General features: G+C 33.1%; 4 protein-coding genes across 5 annotated transcripts; 2 read left to right on the top strand and 2 right to left on the bottom strand.

The window, feature by feature from the left end:
- Positions 6,309-8,392, top strand: LOC104788169 (transcription factor bHLH34-like). Its single transcript, XM_010513880.2, has 5 exons — positions 6,309-6,447; positions 6,653-7,087; positions 7,442-7,519; positions 7,623-7,785; positions 7,951-8,392. Exons 1-5 carry the CDS (start codon positions 6,389-6,391, stop codon positions 8,203-8,205), a joined length of 990 nt encoding a protein of 329 aa, XP_010512182.1. The 5' UTR covers positions 6,309-6,388; the 3' UTR covers positions 8,206-8,392.
- LOC104788164 (CASP-like protein 5B3) lies at positions 8,742-10,268 on the bottom strand. Its single transcript, XM_010513868.1, has 3 exons — positions 9,907-10,268; positions 9,233-9,365; positions 8,742-9,141 (listed from the first exon to the last, which is right to left on the bottom strand). Exons 1-3 carry the CDS (start codon positions 10,035-10,037, stop codon positions 8,947-8,949), a joined length of 459 nt encoding a protein of 152 aa, XP_010512170.1. The 5' UTR covers positions 10,038-10,268; the 3' UTR covers positions 8,742-8,946.
- On the bottom strand, positions 12,636-14,121 carry LOC104788160. 2 transcript variants are annotated; one of them, XM_010513856.1, is made up of 6 exons: positions 13,995-14,121; positions 13,774-13,913; positions 13,447-13,612; positions 13,167-13,265; positions 12,967-13,065; positions 12,636-12,877 (listed from the first exon to the last, which is right to left on the bottom strand). In XM_010513856.1, exons 2-6 carry the CDS (start codon positions 13,890-13,892, stop codon positions 12,704-12,706), a joined length of 657 nt encoding a protein of 218 aa, XP_010512158.1. In that variant the 5' UTR covers positions 13,893-13,913; positions 13,995-14,121; the 3' UTR covers positions 12,636-12,703. The 2 variants fall into 2 exon arrangements, with proteins under 2 accessions (XP_010512158.1, XP_019097487.1); XM_019241942.1 differs by lacking the exon at positions 13,995-14,121 and having other exon boundaries at positions 13,774-13,988.
- On the top strand, positions 15,885-17,298 carry LOC104788150. The gene is made up of 5 exons (XM_010513847.1): positions 15,885-16,001; positions 16,287-16,435; positions 16,521-16,737; positions 16,826-16,888; positions 16,973-17,298. Exons 2-5 carry the CDS (start codon positions 16,323-16,325, stop codon positions 17,117-17,119), a joined length of 540 nt encoding a protein of 179 aa, XP_010512149.1. The 5' UTR covers positions 15,885-16,001; positions 16,287-16,322; the 3' UTR covers positions 17,120-17,298.

Here is a 21,296-nt window from a genome sequence, read left to right as displayed (position 1 = left end):
TGAAAAGTAAAGTATGGTAAAATCTTATAGTGTATTAAATTGTATGATCGAGTATGATTTATTTTTGTGTATAGAAATATTTAAATAAAATGGAAAATATTCTAAAATCGCACTTTTTTTTTCCTTAAATATATTGATCTTACGAACGTGAGACATTTGGGCTGGTTGAGTAACTCTTTTACAAACGATCGTTGAGCATATGATCTACTATTTGCATGCAACTATCAAGTAATTGAGTTTCTCTATGTTATATAGCGTATGAACAAGATATGTTAGTTTTATACACAATTACTGGAATTTACATACATAAACAAATATTCTTTGCCGTTATAAAGTTAAATTTCGTTTGTTTCATAAAGAGTATTATTTTAGAGTTTTAATGTTATTTTACAAAAAGTGTTATTCTATAATTTTAATGTAACTTTTACACTAAATTTCTTAATTTTACTCTTAAACTAAAAGCTAGTAAAACTATTAATTATTTATTAAATAGAGGTATCTATATATATATATATATATATAATTGGTGTTGTGATTAGAAGTTTGTGTAAAAATGTGTAAAAATGGCACTCTTTAAAAAATGGTGAAGCATTAAATAGTTAATATGATTGGTGTTGTGATTAGAAGTTTGTGTGTTTGTGAGACAATTTGATGTTTTTTTTTGGTAATAGACAATTTGATTTTCTGAGTGTGGATGTATGAAGGTAAATTTCTTAAATTATATATACTAAATAGAAAAAAAAAACATATTGTGTGTTTACTTGTGCTCGTGTGATACTTGTTTTTGGTGGGATACTTGTTTTTTTGGGTGGGATACTTGTTTTTTTTTACAAAATAAACATAAATCTAAATGATAAATCATATTTTACTAAGTTGGCAAAACAAAGAAACCAAAACGAAAAAAAAAGAAATTCCAATTACGGGATTAAGCCCCTTTATTCGAGATTGTTACGACCCAAAAGCAAGCCCAACGAATTGTTTCTCAGAAATACAATTGTGTGTTTCTTTCTCCCTTTTTAAAAGAAGAGTCAATTGTAATTCCGATTATAAGTGTAAGAAGCTATGGTCTGGTCTTGGCTGGCTCTTTAGAAATTCACAGGAATAGATAACCCGAGAAGGCTCGTCCTCTGCCCCATCTGTTTCCTCCCCCTTGATGGTCGAAGCTATGGCAACACTAGCCGCGCTATGTGTTGCAGTCGAATCGGACCTCAAGATCATTCGATTTGCATCAGACTCGCAGCTGCTAGTCAATGCACTCAATGGGAAGCTTCATTCGAAGGAGTTTCATAAGATTCTTCACGATATCCTTGAACTATCAATAAATCTATCTTTTGTTTCGTTTTCCTTTGTACCCAGAAATCTCAATCGTCATACCTATGCATTGGCAAAAGAGGTCCTTATTGGGCTGAATGTTGTAACATAAACCTTTTCAAAGGTCTAATGGGTATTTTCTTTGTTCAATAAAAAAAAAGTGTAAGAAACTTAAAGAAAATATGTTTTTATTGAAGACTGATACCATATATACCTATCAGTTTGTGTTAGACGGATTATGAAACAATTAAAACCATGAAATCGCATTGAAAACATAAATTCAACAAGTTGCGGAAGAAAAGATGTTTTTTTTTATACTGAAATTTCTACTATCACGATAGAAGGATTATGCAATAAATGAAATCATTAAGATGGATCTGGATACTATTAATCCAGCTAAAGCTCAAGAAAAGGAGGATGAACTTGAAAAGTTGGAAAAACTAAAAAAAAAATATAACACTTCCACATATATGTACATCAACATTTTATAAACATCAACATTATAAGTACGTCTATCAACACAAGTTTAGAACCACAAAAAAAAACTAGAGAATATGCACTAGATATCACAAAAATCAAAACTACCATAAGGTCCACAATGTTTTCTCTCTCTTCGTATGCAATGATTCTTATAACCATTACATATATTACATGTTATTTGTTTAAATATCATGTCATTTTTGTTTTTAGAACAAAATTATATATCAGTTTGGGTTCACAAATAAAATGGTTAAAGTTTAAATTTTACAATTAAAATGAAATTATATGTCAGTTTGAGTTCACAAATAAGATGGTTAGTGTTTAATTTTTACAATTAGAACAAAATTATATGTCCATTTGTATTCACAAATAAGATAGTTAGGGTTTAGATTTTACAATAAGAATGAAATTATATGTCGGTTTGGGTTCACAAATGAGATGGTTAGGGTTTAGATTTTACAATTACAACGAAATTATATGTTGGTTTGGGTTCACAAATGAGATGGTTAGGGTTTAGATTTTACAATTAGAACAAATTTATATGTCGGTTTGGGTTCACAAATGAAATTGTTAGAGTTTAGATTTTACAATTAGAACGAAATTATATATCGTTTTGGGTTCACATATTATATGTCGGTTTGGGTTCACATATGAGATGGTTAGAATTTAGATTTTACAATTAAAACGAGATTATTTGTCTGTTTGGGTTTACAATTAAACGTTATTTAGTTCAATATAACATGTAAAATATAAATATTACATACTATTTTAAAAAATCAAACTAAATCTTTCACTCTTTCTATATAACGCTAAAAAAAAAAAAAAAAAGGTGATTTTGTCTTTTTACTTCCAAAAAAATCGTAGGCCCTATAGTATTTTCTTATTAAATAATGTTATTGTGGTATTCTCTTAAATAAGTTTTAAATTTGTGGTACTCTCTTAATTAACCCAAAAAAAATAAATGAATTATAATATCGAGGAGAGATACGTGAAATTCGAAGATGCGGCGTTTGAAAACGCCAACAAACGTTTTTGTTTATTCGAAATTTCCAAGTGTCAAAAACATAAACAAAAAACATGAATGAATGGTTCTTTGATTCTTTCACTGTAATGATCATATCATCGCACTGCTTCATGACTTGTCTATCCTTTTCTTCGATTGGCCATTTTATTTTATTTTTTTCGATTGGCCATTTTCCCCACTATGTGTTTTCTTTTGTTCTTTGCTTTTTATCAAAAGTAGATTTTTTTTTTCTTCCTGTCAAGTGCCAAACTCTTTTTAAGCCTTAGACTTTTTTGAACAAGTGACATTTAGTTTGGCCTTCTATTGAGAGAGTATGTGGATACTGCTCGCTCTAGAATAGAGACAAAACTAAATAGTATGCTTTTTTTTTTTGTCAAAATAGTATGCTTCTTTCATCTATGTCGTATTTCAATTTTCTGGGGTATAATCATACACGAGTAATTTTTTTTAAATAGAATTGATGTCATAAATATTTTAAAATTATTATGTAATATATAGATGATTAAACTTGTTTCTAAACCGGCTAAAATAGTGTTCTAAACTTACAAAAAATATAGAATCATTTTCAGCAATATAGGAAAAATGTTAGATAATTTGTATAATATTTTAGGAGGTAAGACAAATGTCTTTGTTTTTCTTGTCACTAGTCATGTAATTAACTTTTCTTTACTTGATATGAATTATGTCAATATAATCCATAAAAGAAGATACAGAACTACGATATCTAATGGAGGCCATAAAAATTGAAGTGATTTATGATTTTTATTTTTATTTTTAAAGATGTGATCATGTGCGTTAATTCCATCCTCAAAACTTCAAATTCGACAGATTCCAAAATGGCTAGCATCCAACAAAATATAACGTAAGGCAAATATGATGCGACATACACACAGATAGTATCGATGTCATCATACTTTTTTTTTTTTGACAAACATATATATCTCATTCTATTAGATAGAAATCAATATACAAAGAAATAGAGTTGGTTGGGTTACACAATAGCAAATGAGGACACACTCCAAAGATAAAAATAATAAGAGTACATTGATAGATAAGGGCAAGCCATATTAAAGGTTTGAGAGCTATGAGCCAAACGCAGCAAAGTATACTAGAACCTGTGAGATCAAAGACATATCGAAGCGGTTTCTATGAGAAGTCAATGGAACGGACGATGACCACTGTCTTGAGTCGAAGACTAAGCGGCAAAGTGTGAAGGACTACAACTGAAGATAAAGCTTTTCCAGGGATGAGAGCAAGGATAAGAATGCTCTGGTTACGGTCAATACCATGGTGGTGGTGGTTCTGTGGTTTGGTGGGGTAAGCTTGAAAAGGTTACGGTAACCACTATTCCTTGGAATGGTGGTCATAATGTCACTAGTCTTCAAGCTTATAGGCGGATGCTTCAAAAAGTTGATGCTTTGCACTCTGGAAAGCTTTGAGCATGGGCGAGATAGAGAAGAGAGGTTTGAGCATGGGCGAGATAGAGAAGAGAGGCTAGTGAAACATGGGTAACCCCCACTCCATAGAGGTGGGATCATAATGCCTATTTTCACCAAGTTGTCTCCTTCAAAAGTGACACACCGAGATGATTCTAGAAACATGGTATTCAAAGGTCTCTTGTACCAATCAAACCTGGTTACATGATGAAGCTGAGATTTTCGACCACTTGGTGATAGGTGTCAAATAGGGACAAAGGATGCAAGCGTCAAAAACCGCCAAATTGACGAGTTGAAATCATTAAAGGAGCTCAACATTGCAATCCTCAAAACCAAACTAAGAGACTAGTCTCGAGACAAGTAGGTTTCAAGCAAATCAGAGGATACCATCGTTCTGCTATCGAGTGAAACTCGACTTGACCAAACAGAAGCGGCTGGTACTAAAGATTTGGGGCTTGGTAGAGACTTGTTAAGCGCAGCTCTGAGTAGGCTAGTTCTACAACCAGAAATATCCTGTCGAGCGTGGCCAAACACAAAATAGACACATGGGTCTAAAGGGTTTGGGTTCAAGCCAGTTTTAGAGGGTCGAAAGAGCTTCCAAATCATGGATAATTCATGTATTAAACAGAGTAACCTAATTGCCAGGGTTCCGAGAACAGAATGAAGCGCAAACCTGGGCCGAAGAAATATCAGGAGTGAAACAGGGAACGTCGGGGATGGAGATATCTGCGTCCAAAACTTCTCTGGCTCCAGCGTCAAGACAGAGCTCCCGTCCAGCTGCAACCAAATAGCACATTTGGTGAGAGGAATTGAATCTGAGGAGCGAAGAGATGTCGATGTTGACTGCGAGAGGAGGCAGTGAGAGGAGCAGAATCTGAGGCTGTTAGGGCGTTCAAAGATCTCAAACCGGGAAGCTGGTGGCTGGGAACTCAACAGAGCAAGAGCAACGACAGAAATCACCACGAGGGAAGGAGAGGGCGGAAGAAGCTGAAGCATGCTCAGAGTCGAGATCTGGGATCTACGAAGAACTCCGGGGGAACTAAGAGAGAGATCAACGGAGCTAAAAAGACAGAGGAGACAACGAAGAAGCAAAACTAAAAGCCCAGCAACGCCGATCAGACTCAGCGTCGCCAGGAAAACAGTCCTCAATGGTTGTGCAAGAGAGAGTGCCGCTAGGGCGAACCAGGTTTCTTCTCGGTTATTTATTCCAATGCTTTCGTCAGTTTTGCTATTTGAACTCAATTGGAATCCTATCGATGTCATCATACATACTCTAATTTATCACACAATATCAACAATTCTTCGCTTGGTTGCGTTAAACTTACAAACTCTAAGTGCGTAGTTGGCTCCTATAGAATGTTTGACTAATGTCCCTAAGACTCTAACCTACCCATCCCAAAATTTTGGGGACATGCATGAATGATGATACTTAATTATGAACCCACGAGAAGTACTAAACGATCTATAAGACTACATACCACAGTAAATATTGAGATTAGATGCTCAATGATGATATTGTTAAGTGAATTTAGGTTGCGACCGCCGACCTCAATGAAACGATAATGCAACTGACACTCTCTCGTACCTTTAAAAATACCACAACTCTCATTCTCTCAACATGCAACACTTCCATAAACGCATAAACTACATTAAATTAAGACCGAGACAAAAAAACGAAACGTAGTAATGCCCCGCGCCTTTTATATAAAAGCGGTCCAACACTGAACGGTTCTCTTTTACTCTTGACCCCAACCAATTTGCCTACTGCGTGGCTTTCTTAAATCCCTCAAATATATTTACTTTTTTTAATAAAAAATTTAAAGTAATTAAACTGATTCCGATTTTGTTGTCTTCTCGTTCAAACCAAAGTGTTTATTTTTTACTAAATTCGATATGTTTTTTTCTCCCCCGAGAATAAGATTCAGATATTTTTGTTAAAAAATTCCAAAATTCCCTTAAATCTTTATTCTTTACCACTATTTATTCCAATAACCAAAATTCTAAATTATATATATATATATATATATATATATCTAACACAACAAAAGTTTTGTGTTTTTGTGTTCTGAATAAAAAAAAATATATATTTTTTTTTAATAATCAGATTCTCTCATTCTTCAATTCACTGTTTCTTCTAATGTATCCATCAATACACGACGACGATGATCTCCTCGCTGCCCTTTGTTTCGATCAAAGGTTTGATTTTTATTCTTCAATTCCGATGTCTCGTACCTTTTAGATTTCTGGGTTTTCTCATGGTTTCCCTAATTTCAATAAACGAAGCCTCAAAGTTTCGAATTTTATAGAATATCAAAAGTTTTTAATGTTTTTTCTAGGGATCGTTTTGTTTTGCGTTTATCTGAGTTGTTTGGTTATTGATAGAGATGACTTCTGTATGTAGCAATGGAGTAGAGGATCCTTATGGGTTTATACAGACAAATGAGGATGGCACCAACATCTTTCAGGATTTTGGGTCCTCTGGTGTGAATCTGCAGCAGCCACAACAACAAGGACTACAGTTCGATTCTTTTAGTGGAAACCTTGAGCAAGTTTGTAGCTTTAGAGGGGAGAACGAAGGAGTTGTTTATAGTAGCAGCATTGGATCACCACAATTGGATTTGGGGGCGTCGTTTAGTGGTGTTTTGCAGCAAAAGACGCAGCAAGTGTGTGGTTTTAGAGGAGGAAACGATGATTCTTCAGCAGCAGCGCCTCATTTGTTGCAGCAGGGACCGGGGCAAGTAGTGTGTAGCGATGTTGTGGAAATCAATTCTTCTTCATCTGTTGGTGGTGTTAAGGAAGAGCTTGAACATGTTGAGGAGGAATGCTCGAAAAAGAGGTAGTCTTTTTCAAGAATCTGAATACCTTTGCTCTTTAGTTTTTCAAGAACTGTTGTGTTTTGATGTGGTGTGGTGTGTTTGCTTTTGGTAGAACCTATTTTGCAGTTAATGATTTCTCTTGCTCTCCACCAGTTCTGGGATCTTGAATTCAATTATTTATGTTTTTTTTTTTTAGCTTCGATTCTCCTTGCTTGTAATCTTGTTTTCTTCCTTGTAGGTAAGAACTTTAGTATATTACTGTTTCAAGGGGAAACTAGCTCAAAAACTGTTGTGTGATCTTGTTGTTTGGTTATCTACATGGATAAGTTTAGTATCATCCACTTCTTTTGTTTAATATGATTATGTATGAACAGGAGACGAACTGGATCATGTAATAAGCCAGGAACCAAAGCTTGTCGTGAGAAACTGAGAAGGGAAAAGCTAAATGATAGGTATGTATAAAGCTTTGCCTAACCTTGTATGTTTTTTGTTATTGTTTGGACTGTGTTGTTGTGCAGTTGGTCTCATATGAAAAAATACTGTGTGTTTTTTCAGGTTCATGGACTTGAGCTCTGTTTTGGAGCCTGGCAGGACTCCAAAGACGGATAAAGTAGCTATACTAGATGATGCAATCCGGGTTGTAAATCAGCTCAGAGGTGAAGCTCATGAGCTTAAAGAAACCAACCAGAAGCTTCTGGAAGAGATCAAGAATCTAAAGGTTGGTTTCTCACTTTGTCAGAAAACTTAGCTACCTAATCCATCTGCTTATGAAATGAGAACCTAATTGAAGTAGTCTGTGTAGCTTCTCCTGGAAAATGTTTCTGGCTCAAAATCATTATGTTTGGTATTTTATCTGATTTCTAGTCTAACTCTTGTGGAATAGGCGGAGAAAAACGAGCTACGCGAGGAAAAGCTGGTGTTGAAGGCAGATAAGGAGAAGATAGAGCAAGAGTTGAAATCTATGGCGGTACCTCCATCGGGTTTCATGCCTCCCCAGCATCCAGCAGCTTTCCATCCCAATAAAATGGCGGTTTTCCCTAGTTACGGTTACTATCCAAACATGTCAATGTGGCCATTCGTCAACCCTGCTGGCCGTGATTCGTCTCAAGATGTCAAAGATCATGCTCCTGTTGCTTAATCTTCTTTCTGTTAGATTCATCATTGATCATAGTTCAGATGATTCTTTATCAGTAGTTTTGCAGTAACCATTGGTGGGTGGGGTCGTGGGGATTAGAGAGTTTTATGATTTTGTTTCGGTTTATCAAGTCTTTAAGCTTTTACTCTTACGTGCCCTTTTTGAATAAAAATGTCTGAGAAACTTGTCAGTTTTTTTTTTTTGGTTTCTGTCTCTTTGATTCAATGTAAAGGTGGAAACAGATCATTTGAAAATGTATTACATTACACCAAATGAAGAGTACAATTTTGTAAATCACGCAATAGTTAGTGGTCCTTGGTAGTAGTAGGTAGGTCATAGTATAAGCATCTTAGCCACTCATTATTTAACACTAATTCCCAGCCGTTGGATCTTTGCAATCTTGTAACTTTGAAGCAAGGCAAAAACAAAAACCATCACCAACCGAATTTTACTTGTTTGCATAATTGGTGAATCCAAAACGAAACGTAAGATATTATCTATTTTGTACAACAATCCATAATTGAAATGTCCCACAAAAATTAAATAAACATGAGAGCATTGTTCTCAATCTCAATTAGGAAACATCTGCTTAGTTAACAATCTTTATACACTGAGTTAATAAAGACATGGTGTAAATCGTATTCTATTAACAAAAATAAAGAATCAAAAATCTTCAGATAAGTTTGTTTAATAAGGTGTGCGTATATATATATGTAAATTGTACAGAGGCTTCTTCGAGTTTACTTACGCGGAAGCGAGTAACCAGAGAGTGGTAAATGAAGAAATGGCTATGGTGATCCAACAAAGGAAAGCTAAAGCTACAGAGAGTTGATACCTCCAACACTCTGCTTCGAAACTGCAGCTTCCTAAATCACCAAAGTATAAAACCGTTATCCCCGCGGATGACGAGGCTCCTGCTAGTGACAATGTTGATGTTACCTGAACAGAAAAAGAAACAAGATGATTCTAAGGGTTTGGTCATTCAGTAGAGAGAATGAGAGAGTGAGAGGGAAGAGAAGGGATCTTTTACCCAATCTCCAACTACAAAGAGGCTGACTAAAACAGGGCTAAGAAGTGTTTTCTTTCTCACTAAGGCGAATGTGTCAAGTATCGCAAGACCAAAACTCCATATCACTTGCAAACCCATTGCTGCTACTAGATAGCTGCAACCAAATTTTTCAAAAGTGTGAAAAGAACATGTAGGGACACGAAAACTCCACATTGTTTATCTCTGTACAATGTTAAATTGACAAAGATTCACATATCAAGATGTGATTTTTACACGTTTTCAAGATCCTTAAACTTCAATAACAAAATGAAACAAACAGAGGTTTCGATTCATCAGGGTCTAGTTTCGTAAAATGTGCAAAAGATACAAAACAAAACACAGCTTCTTGAATTTTGAAACTTGAAAAAACAAACCAATCGTTGTCTAGATGGATCTGTCCAATCATGAAGCAATAGACAAATAAAGCCACACTTGTCTAGAACAAGATCTTCGAGACACCTAACAATAAACTCAAACTAACTCAAAATCCTAAACACTAAATCCAGAGTTCAGATTCTAAAACAACTTTCTCGGGATTGGATCTATACAATTGAACACACTATCCAAGAACTCAATATCCTAAACTCAATATCCTAAACTCTGATCAAACGGAACAAAACATTAAAGAAAAGAAAAAAAGCTGACTTTATGATTACCAGAAAGCAGTGAAGCTGAAGAATCCACCAGAAGTAACCATATAAGAAATGGAACCAGCAGCAAAAACACACTGAGAAATTCTCAAGACAAGACCGGTCACAGTCCCTGGTGTTCCAGGGATATCTATCATTTCTCTTCCACCAAGAATCTCCAAATTCAACACAAAACCCCAAATCGTAAAGTGGTTAGTCTTTATCACTTCTCCGAGACTAAAAAAAGTTCAGAACCCCACCGGAAAAACAAAAACAAAACAGCTTTCTTGAAACTCAAGACGATTTGTCCGGCGAAGAAACAAAAAAGGTAAGATTTTTAAGTTTTTTTTTCAGGATACGAAATTGAAGAAACAGAGGAGAAGACTATTGAAAAATTTGAAGACTTTTTTTTTTTTTTTTATGTTTTCTTTTGTTGATTCAAAGGGGCACATAGAGAGGAGGAGAGAAGACGAAGAAGAACAAAAATGCGCAATTTTTATTTTATATATTTGTTAATTGAGGAAAGTGGAAATTTTTATATAAATAGTAAATTAGCTAATGGTGAAAGTGATGGACAAATATTTATTTAAAAATTCAATCTTTTGGTCTTTTGCATTGTTGGAATTTCACCTTTTTCAATTGGGAAATTGATTTTATAATGTTTGATTGATATACTATTTTTTCTTTTTCTTTTTGGTGTGATTTGATCAGGGCTTTTGGCTTTTTATGTTGTTTGTTTATTCAGTTTTTGTTAGTTTTACTCAGCCAGAATATGTCCAACTTTACGGCAAAAACTATACCGGAAACAAAAATCTAATTTTTTTTTGTTTTGATTAATAGTAAAAATCATTTATACTGTATCACTTAAAACATCAAATTGTTTGAAAGAAAATAAAAAATAATGCGCATGAACTATAAATTAATAAAATATTAAAATAAGCATACAATATAGGAAAAAAAATGAATTAAGCTATTTAACTTGTCCGGGAAATGAAAATACAATATCATAATCAAATACTTGCTATTTTATTCATAGCCAAAAGAAAAGCATCACAAAAACTTAAAATTACACTAAAAATTATTGAAAAAAACAAAGAGATAATGTATCTTGTTTGATTGAGACACAAGTATTTATGTACTAACTGAGCCAATTGGTTTATGTACTTGTGATTGAGACACAAGAAATGATTATCGAAAGCTGAGATAATGTATCTCTAAATATTTTATATAAACTAAAAAAACTATAATATTGTATACTAAGTTTGCGAATATTTTTAAATTTAAATGTAAATATAGTGATAAAAAACATTCCAGCTTGGCCAGGCCGCCATTTGCTGGAAGGAGGAGAGGATTTGAGATACTTTGGTTTAAAGACAGTTCCGAGAGGGATTGTAGAATTTGAGTGCAAGAGCCAAAGGGAGTATGAAATGTGGACACAAGGTGTGTCAAGGCTTCTTGCTGTTGCTGCCGAGAGGAATAACAAATATAGGATATGAAGGAGGAGTAGTAGTTTTAAGAGTTAAGGGCCAAATTAGAACTTGGAGAAAGTTAACGGTGTTTTTCAGAGTAATGTCTTTTGGTAAAGTTATATATTATATAGGATGAAATGGACCCTCTAAGGGTGGCTGGTTAAACAACTCTTTGGTGTTTGTAATATTTTTCTTATAAAGTTTATAAGTTTATATATAAGAAAAATTGGTAATCTAATGGGTCAATTTTTCTCACATATATTGGGAACATCAAAATATTTTCTTTTGTCTTATGTTTTGAAATTGAACATCACATTCTTCCAATCATGTATTTACTTTAGTAATACCAGCTTAAAATGTTCATACCAGCTTAGTGAAATAGCACGAGTGCTTTCACCGGAACCATGTCCTCCAGTAGGCATGCTCACAATAATCGCATATGGATTCACAATTGATGCTTCTGTAACATCAAACAAATTAATGTACATAAAGCCTTATTCAGAAACTAAAGGGTATTTGAAAAGCGTTTCAAGGAAGAAAGAGCTAGTAAAACAAGGCCTTCTAGTCGTGATTGAGTGCATCAGTTGGGTTCCTTAATAAATTTTTAGACCAATAACATCCAAGAAAACAAAGTGAAAAACTTCTTTAAATTCAATGAAAACCATGATCAGGACTTAAAAATATTAACAAAATACAAAACAGGTTATCAGACGAGATGAGATCTTTGTAGCCGAGAACATCATTTGACAGACGTCGTGACTTTCTTAAAAATATACTGATATCATTTAACCCAAATAAGCATTTATTCAAAACGTGATAAAGCCAAAACCAACGAATATAAATTTATATTTCATATGACTAGGGATTTAGGAAAGTAATCAGAGAGTTTTCCAATTCCAGTTGTATTTAGGGAGACTCATTGGTACATACATATATACCAAAATGTCTTGCTAGTTTAACCGGCCAAAAAAGTCAATGTATGAGGATATAGATCCGAAGTCTCACGTTTTATAGATCTAGCTTAAGTTTTATTTGGCTTTGGTTTCGAAAAACTGTGAAAATGTCATTTAATATGTTTATTTGCATGTTGTTATACGAGCCTATTAGGCTAGAAGCCTAGATTGAACGTGAACAGTTGTGCTAATGTGATCGATTTTATATTGAGCTACAACTTCTATTGAACAAATCCGCATGTACATGTAGTCAATCACCATGTAGTCTACATAAATTATTATAGAACTATTTAATCAAGATTGAAGTAATAGCAAAGGTAATGTATTTGTTCGATTGTCAAAATATAAAATTCGAATCCAATATCACATAAAGACGACGGATTTTAAATGGCTTTTTAAGTCTTAGTCTGTTTTAACTTTGGACGTCTTCTTGGCTTTGTTGAGTCGATGCTTCATATCCACGAAAAATAGCAATGCTCCTACTACGGCCAATCCTTTGAGGAAGCTTAAGAGCCGACGAACAAACTCATTATTATGTCCGAACAAGGCAGGGTTTGTCATTGCGTGATCCGCAAGCTACACAATACACATTAACTTAATCATCACACAGTGGTGTTATCACAAAAGCTACAATTATATATTACATGTAGGCCTCACTAATGCACCTCGCGGAATTTTGATTTGACTTGCTCTATTTTCTGCTGGTCAAAATCTGATTGGTAGAAATTGTATGCAGTTTCGTATGACACAGTTTCATTCAGAATCTAACAAGCAAACCAGGAGACATATATAGGAATTAAAAGAAAAATGAGAGTTTTCAAAAGAAACCAGAAGTACACTTAAAAAGAAAGATCGGTTGTAATACCCTTTTGAATTTCAGATAGAGAAGTCCGAATTCCTCAATGTCGATACGATGGTTGTAGAAATCATGATGGATCATTGTCGCAATGCCTTGGTACATAAGCTATATGCACCCAAAATATTGATTTAGAATGAGACACAATGCATAAGATTCATAAGTGATGCAACACATAATTATTTGTTATGTTTGGTTACTTAGTTTCATTAATCGAATAAATTTTGGTGCTCTCGCTGCATCAATAAAATAAGAGAAATTCATATAAGAAGGAATTGAGAGTTAGTACCAAGAGGAAGGCACCAAAGAAGCTGCCATAGATGAAGATAAGTCCACCAAGCGTCTTCACTAAGATACTAACTGCCATAAGATGCTTAATTTGATCTCCTGAATAACCTAACTTTGGTCTCCAGTAATCCTCTCCTCCTTCCCAATTGGATTTGAGTTCCATATAACTAAAATTGAACAAAGAACAAAAAAATCCCATTTGTTAAGTTTAAATCCATCAACTGTGATAAATATCAAGAACCTCGTTGTTGTTAAAACAGATAATTCTCTTTAATGCGCTAAGAATCGTTCATTTACAAATAGTAAGAAGAATGATGATGATTCTTACTCATTCCATGCAGAGAGGAAAAAAGAAGAAGCAAAGAGAGTTCTTCCAATAGTGTCGACATGAGGGAACAAAGCAACTTTTCTTCCAAACTTGTTCACTTTTCTTTGCACAACATCCATCTCTAATTCTTACTATGTACCCTGAAAAAAAAAAAAAAATATGATCCAGATAGATTAAAAAACTTTGGAACTTTCAAAGATTTTGTAGAAACAAAGTCTTACTCTTTGGCCTATGGAGGAAAGATGTGAAGACAAAATTGGGTTTGATGAATTTGCAGATTTAGCATTCTTTCCGGGGAAAAGAGTGGATGCACGTTGGCATTTTTTATTTTCCTTCTTTTTTCAAGCTTCTTGGTCTTTAAGAAAATTTAGATCAAATACATCAAGAACATTAAAAAAAACAGGAAATTATAGTTAAAGGTATGGATGTGCATACCATATTCCATTGACATATGTGCATACATGTCCTCTTGTTTAATTTTACTTATACGTTGATGCGTGTACTATTTATTAGTCTATACCATGTTATTATTATATGTATGTCTTGTTAATTTGTACATACAAAAATATAACTCTCTTGACACTTATCTTAGGGATTTGACACTTGATTTATAACTCGTCAAGACTCAAGAGTATGGACACTTTCAAAACAATTTACAACAAAACTAAATAATTTGTAGCTCAAAAGGTTAAATAAGAATGGATAGAGAGAATAATAATGAGAGAGCCTCTCTTACCGTGTATAATACTTGCGTACTTCTCTGCTTTCATTAAGTTTAGGGTAATTTTTTTCGTTTGAGTTGAGTGGTTTAGTTACTCTGATTACTTGATTAGTAACTAATTATAGCCCTTGTCTGATTTCCTTTTCGTGAATATGGATAGCTAACGTTACAGTTACGATCTGTGTCGGTATTTCCTTTTTCGTGAATATGAATACTTGGAAGTTTTTGGCCTTTCTTTTGTCGGAAAATTTTGAGAAAAACCTTTTAAGTGTACCATTTTTAAAAAATATCTCTTTCATTTAAAGAGTTTCAGATTTTTTTTTTTAAACACTATGTGTAGAAGTTTTACTGTACTTCGTTATTTCGTAAAATCACCCTACGATAGTTACTTGGTATATTTTTTTTGGTCAAAAGTTACTGGATGGTTACTTGATATAATTAGGATGTTTAGCCGTAATTACTCCGATTATTATTTATTTATTCCAAACAATACCATTTCACGTAGGGATCATATATGCTGGAAACATGGTTATCATGTGAACACCACTAAACCAATAATGTCGTTATTTTATTAAATAGTGCTCTATTCTTAAGGTTTTTTTTTTTGGGTTCATTTTAATATTATTATGAAAGTTAATTATGCACTGGCAGCACTGCACACCTCTATCATATATTCGTCACTAGTATTATTTTTTAAAATATTATTCTAAATTATCTCCTATATATTAATAGAGAAGCACTTTTGAAAAAATACTGATGTGTCGTCGCCATAACTTAAAGCACATTTTAGCAAATAAACCTTATTAATTAATCATAATTACATATATGCTATTATAGACTTATATAAAAATTCATTAAATAAATTAAACTATTTGTAGTCATTTAATTTGAAACTATATTATACTTCTTTAAAAACAACAAATTAATTTCTTTTTTTTTTTTAAATAAATAGTTATTCATGTTTTATTAAATTAAATTTCATACAAAACTTTTCACCGCGTAAAAATTATTTTTTATGTTCAAATATTTCATAGGTGAAACATCTTTTTATATAAAATAAATGTAAATTTGAATAAAACAAAAAAAAGAATTATTTACATATTTTATTTTACACAAACAATAATCTAATTCTAAATAATAAATTTATTTGAATTGATTTATCCGCACCACTATGTGCGGATTACCTAGTCATATTTGTAAAGGTTGACTTACAATACCCAAATCATGAACCTCACCTTTTCTAAGATAATTAAATAATTTCATTAGGAACAAAGTTTTCAGGCTTTTGTTTAAGACTATTGGTACGTACAAACCGGTCTGCGTGAACGATATATAATGGTAAAAAAGATGACTAAATCAACTTCTTCTTCGTCAATGGATGTTTCTCTTTTATCCAATTCTAAGCACACTCGTTCTATTTATTTATTTCTTATGCAACAGATTCATCATAGAAGCTTCAATTCTATTAATTACTTCCTTGATCGCTCATAGTTTGCTTTTGGAACAAGTAAGTATCTCTGCGCCAATCATCATGCGATTCTTGTTTTTAATTAGTTCGTGTACGGAGGCAGATCCAATTGCTTGGTCAGAACACAATTAGTTTTCAAAATTAAAAAAAGTTACTGCTAAAACAAAATAAGTTTTGCTTGTTTAGTTAGATCTTCAAGATTCACGTAAACCCTCTATTTCTCTATAATGATTCCATGTTTTTGGTTTCTCTTGTTTCGCACGACTGTTTTCAAAATGAAATTCACATTCTGATCCCAATTCCGAACATTTTTTAATATGATAGCAAACGTTAGTATCAAGATCATACACAATCTGAGGAATGTCAAACGTCAAGAGCATGATGTGCACAACCTTAACAAGGTCAATGCCAGCCATTGCCTTCTTTGGGAGAATGGCATTTGCCTTTGTCTTTCTCATTTCTGCTATCCAAGAGTAAGAAATATAAAAAAGAATCCTCGATTGGTTAATTCCTTATATAATCGAATCCACAAGAGGCTTGATACTTAACTCTGTTTAGGTATGCTGATCATTTTGGCGACGGCGGGCCACTCGAGAAGACGGTTGGACCAGCGGTGAACGCGATGACCAAATACGGTTCTAAGGCTCTCACGTTTTACACTGGAATGCAAGTGGTCGCGTTCGACGTTCGACTTCTTGAATTCTCACTCATAAGTGCAAAAGCAACTGCAGCTTTATGTTTCATCTTTGGACAAACCATGCCAGCTTACTTCTTGGTAAAAACATATATCTCTAGCTTAACAAAAGCTTTCATTTTTTTTTTTATCAAGATTCTAATCTTTCAACATGTTTTGTTGATTCCAGCTTGTAACACAAATGCTCTCAACTGTTGTTCCTTTCCCTACCAACTTAAATGACTTCACTCAGGTTAAGTTTTGTTACCATGTAAATCAACACACTGATTAATCACATGGTATTAGGTGATTAACAAAGATTGTGACTGATTCGCAGAACTTGACGTTGATCGGTGCGTTACTCTATTACATTGGATTGAAGTATACTATCGACAACCTTGACGAGACAGAGAAGAACAAGGAGAAGGAGACAGAGGAAGATGATGAGGCCTCAACTTCGAAAGCCAAAGCAAAAGCAAACTGAAAGTGTCAACTTCACAAACTCTATTCTTTCTTTTTTATTTCGGTAGTTCCCATTATGTCTCTTTCCTTTTATTTTTTCTTTAATCAGACAGACGACTATTAATTTGAGCTTATGGTTACTGTGAAAATATATGACTTTAATTTAAATCCAATGTGTTTGTCTAGTATTATGTATCCCGGTTCCGGCATTTGATTTTGTTCACCTTGTAAAACGTAAAAATATTATTAGCTTGTATCCACCAAAAAAATGGACTTTAGTTCAAGTACAATGAAAATAAAATCAAATACAACAATATCAACAGAAATGTCTTTGAACATTCTCACTAAACCCACCTTTTATAAATGTTTGGGCACGAACTCCTTTCCTTTCCTCTAGTTCTTCTTCTCAATGAAGATTGGTAATGTTCTTTTTTTTTATCAGCTTAAGAGTTGTGAAATGATTTACATACACCAATATAATTGCTACTTGGTAGCTGTTAAATTATACGTAGATGAACACTATCCCAGCAGTATTGCCGGTAGGGGCTATATATAGCAGCACATACGACGCTTCACCTGTACATTTGCAAACAAATTTCTAGATGTAACAAAACAAGAAAATATGCTAGACTACAAGTCGTGCGTGTGGGATACTTGGAACTTAGTATATCAGTATATGTGATTGGATTTATATCGTAATCAGATCATAAAACACGTTTCGTAAACCAGATAATAATGATTTGACTAAACCACGTTTTCTAAACATGATAAACCAAATAAATCACTAAAATCAAAGAAGAATTGACATAAAGGGTTTGATAAAATGAATACATAATGTTGACAAAACAAAATTTGAACACGTATGTACAATTACTTGCTTATTCTAGTTTGTCATAAATATATGCATTTTTTTTATAGAATCATAAATATATGTATGTCTTTTAATTTGAATTTTGGTATGGAATTACTTTATTTGTTTGTTTTTCTTCTAAAAAGTAGCATTAAAATTGTAGGCCAGGAAAACGTACAACAATCTATTGCAAGAGTTTCACAAAGTCGTATCAATGATATCCCCTACATCCATCCAAGTTCCAACCTACCGACGTTATCACGTTTGACGCAGAAGGTAATAGACAATTTTAATTTCAGTAATAAAATGTAGCCATATTAGTCAATAGATTTATAATTTTAAATGAAATCTCATGGTTTTGACAAAAAAAAAAAAAAAAAAAAAAAAAAAAAAAGACTTCGAGTAAACAACAAATCACATTGAAATAAAATCTTAGGTGCGATTTTCTAATGGTAGTATAAGGATTTGATATATTTTTAACCAAAGATAGTCAAGATCATGAACTTATAGTAAAATTGATTGATTTTATACAATTTTTTTTTTGGTAAAGAAAGCATCTGAGCACACTGACCCAAAACAAGCTTAATAATCTATAAAATAAATTGAACATAAACAAAAAAATGTGAAAACACATATAGAATATTCCTCACACAAATAATATTCTTTGATGGACGAATCAATCTTAGATGCCATTTGTGAGAGGCTGAAACAGAGGACATACATAGGCAGTAGCACAGTGTTGCACCGCGGAGGACTAGTTGAGAAAACGGTATTCATAGTGAGAGGTGAGATGGAGAGCATTGGAGTCTTTGGAGAAGACGGTTCTGTTCTACCATTATTAGAAGGCGATGTTTGTGGTGAAGAACTCCTCACTTTGGTGTCTCGAACGCTCTTCCGTAACCCTCGAACGCTCTTCATAAATCTCAACGTTTTCAGTTCCCTATGTAGCACTTTAGCTTTGTAACTGAGTATGTTTTGAAACCTTCAAATGGGACGAGGATAAGGATGTCAGCAAAGGGATTGCTTAGCAATAGAAATGTTAGGTGCGTGACAAATGTAGTAGCCTTTTCGCTGAGTATAGCAGAACTTAAAGACGTAACGAGCTTGTTTTCGAGATTCCTAAGGAGCCATAGAGTCAAAGGAGCCACAAGGTTCGAGTCTCCACGTTGAAGGCTACGAGCTGCTAGGCAGATTCAAGTGTCGTGGAGGTACCGTAAGAGACGTCTTCGTAGATTATACACTCCTCAGTCTAGTTACGGCCTTTAGTTTGTATTCTCCCTTTTTGATGATTATATGTAAGTTTAGTGGTTGTCATATAGATGGTGTTTTGGTATTATATAAGATATATATAGCTCAGTGCTTTACTTGAATTTTTTTTTTGGTCAAATTTTGTCTAAGAATAAAATCCTAATTCTTAAAGCTCCCGCTAGAAAAACAAATAGAAGTGTATTGTGAGAAATGAGAATGGGCCAGCTAAGAGAGTAAGCAAGTAAGCAACCACAAGTAAGCTTGGAACTGAATTTTATCAGCCAAATTTTGTCGGGACGAGGATAAGAATGCTTAAGGGAACGCTTCGCAACAGAATTGTTAGGTGTGTGACAAATGTAGAGGCGTTAACTCAATTTTGACACATGGATGTAACTCAATTTTAACACATGGTAACTCATATATATAGCATTAAAAAAAATAAAACAAACCACAATATTTATGTTTTGGTCATATAAAAGCAACATAAATATAAATTAACAGTAACTAATAATAAGTTAATAACAATAAGTCATGTTTTATCATCTTTTCCGTTACCCAAAAAAACAGTAATAACAATGACTCATGAGTAGTCAAAAGATTATAAAAAAGAAAACTGGCGGTGGCATGAAGTATAGTTAAACCAAGTCCATTGGATACTACTTCCATTGGTCCCATCTCTCAACAAGAGAAGAAGAATAAAAACATCAAAGCTAACCATTAAAAACTTCGAAGTCTTGATCCCTCCCTAATTTATACCATAGCAACAAATAAGTGAAAATTTGTATGTGTATATTTTGATAAGTGATGCGTGCAAATCATACGTGTGGATAGTTGGAACTTAGTAATATATGTGATTGAATTTCTATCGTACTCAGACATTTGACTAAAACACGTTTCGCAAACCAGATTTTGATGATTTGACTAAGACACGTTTTCTAAATCAAGATAAACCAAATAAGCTGCCACTAAAATTAAAGAAGAATTGACATAAAGGGTTTGATAAAATGAATACATAATGTTGCCAAACAAAATTTGAACACGTATTAACAATTACTTGCTTCTTCTAGTTTTATTATAAATATGTCTTTTAATTAAAATTGTGGTATGGAATTACTTTATTTGTTTTTTTTTCTTTCTTTCTGAAAAAGTAGCATTAAAATTGTAGGCCAGAAAAACGTACAACAATCGATTGCAAGAGTTTCACAAAGTCATATCAATGATATCGCCACATCCAAATTCCAACCTACCGACGTTATCATGTTTGACGTCGAAGGTAATAGACAATTTTAATTTCAGTGATAAAATGTAGCCATATTATCAATAGATTTGACTTAATATGAATGTTAGCTAAATTTTTGAATTAAAGGAATGCAAAAAACAACAAAAATAACTCAGTTGAATACTATAAATTTTACTTCTATATAATATCTGTCAATAAAATATTTATACTATTATATTTGCTTTGTATGGGCTCAGAAATACATGCGGGTTGGTACTTGTTTTATTGTTTGTAAGTTCTTGTAATTAGTCCAAACTCGGGATGTAGTAACACATAAAAATGATTAAAAATTTGAGTCTATGGGGCTGATTGGGACATAGTTTCAAAGGCCGTAGGAGCATTTAAAAGTCTCCACAGTTTTTTCTATTTGCCAGTCAAGTTTTTGTTTTTGTTTTTTTAACACATGGATGTAACTCAATTTTAACACAAGGTAACTCATAAAATTATATATATATATATATAAAGCATCAAAAATTAATACAAACCACTATATTTTATGTTTTGGTCATATAAAAGTAACGTAATATAAAATTAACATTAACTAATAACTCATGTTTTGTTATCTTTTCTTTTACCAAAAAAAAAAAAAAAAGACTCCTGAGAAGTAGTCAAAAGATTAAAAAAAAAAAACTGGCGGTGGTATGAAGTATCAGTTAAACCAAGTCCATTGGATACTACTTCCTTTGGTCCCATCTCTCAAACGTCGGTCCTTCTGTTGCTTTCTCATTATTATTATTTCGTTGTAATCATCGCTTTTCTTTTTTGTTTATTGGAAGCAACCATAAATATATTATATATATATATATATATATATATATATAT

Source organism: Camelina sativa, chromosome 1 (genome assembly GCF_000633955.1).
Source record: "Camelina sativa cultivar DH55 chromosome 1, Cs, whole genome shotgun sequence".
Classification (NCBI taxonomy): domain Eukaryota; kingdom Viridiplantae; phylum Streptophyta; class Magnoliopsida; order Brassicales; family Brassicaceae; genus Camelina; species Camelina sativa.
Note: the sequence above shows the minus strand (reverse complement) of the source record. Positions and strands in the feature narration are given on the sequence as shown.

What these genes read in the sequence shown, in the direction of transcription:
- LOC104788169 (XM_010513880.2), top strand. Translation starts at nt 6,389, where the DNA reads ATGTATCCATCAATACACGACGACGATGATCTCCTCGCTGCCCTTTGT. An exon ending in GCCCTTTGTTTCGATCAAAG is followed by an intron (nt 6,448 to 6,652) that starts GTTTGATTTTTA and finishes TTCTGTATGTAG; the next exon opens with CAATGGAGTAGAGGATCCTT. An exon ending in GAGGAATGCTCGAAAAAGAG is followed by an intron (nt 7,088 to 7,441) that starts GTAGTCTTTTTC and finishes ATGTATGAACAG; the next exon opens with GAGACGAACTGGATCATGTA.
- LOC104788164 (XM_010513868.1), bottom strand. Translation starts at nt 10,037, where the DNA reads ATGATAGATATCCCTGGAACACCAGGGACTGTGACCGGTCTTGTCTTG. An exon ending in TTCAGCTTCACTGCTTTCTG is followed by an intron (nt 9,366 to 9,906) that starts GTAATCATAAAG and finishes ATTTGGTTGCAG; the next exon opens with CTATCTAGTAGCAGCAATGG. An exon ending in TCTTTGTAGTTGGAGATTGG is followed by an intron (nt 9,142 to 9,232) that starts GTAAAAGATCCC and finishes TTTTCTGTTCAG; the next exon opens with GTAACATCAACATTGTCACT.
- LOC104788160 (XM_010513856.1), bottom strand. Translation starts at nt 13,892, where the DNA reads ATGGATGTTGTGCAAAGAAAAGTGAACAAGTTTGGAAGAAAAGTTGCT. An exon ending in TTCCTCTCTGCATGGAATGA is followed by an intron (nt 13,613 to 13,773) that starts GTAAGAATCATC and finishes GTTCAATTTTAG; the next exon opens with TTATATGGAACTCAAATCCA. An exon ending in TCTATCTGAAATTCAAAAGG is followed by an intron (nt 13,066 to 13,166) that starts GTATTACAACCG and finishes TTTGCTTGTTAG; the next exon opens with ATTCTGAATGAAACTGTGTC.
- LOC104788150 (XM_010513847.1), top strand. Translation starts at nt 16,323, where the DNA reads ATGTCAAACGTCAAGAGCATGATGTGCACAACCTTAACAAGGTCAATG. An exon ending in CCATGCCAGCTTACTTCTTG is followed by an intron (nt 16,738 to 16,825) that starts GTAAAAACATAT and finishes TGTTGATTCCAG; the next exon opens with CTTGTAACACAAATGCTCTC. An exon ending in ACTTAAATGACTTCACTCAG is followed by an intron (nt 16,889 to 16,972) that starts GTTAAGTTTTGT and finishes ACTGATTCGCAG; the next exon opens with AACTTGACGTTGATCGGTGC.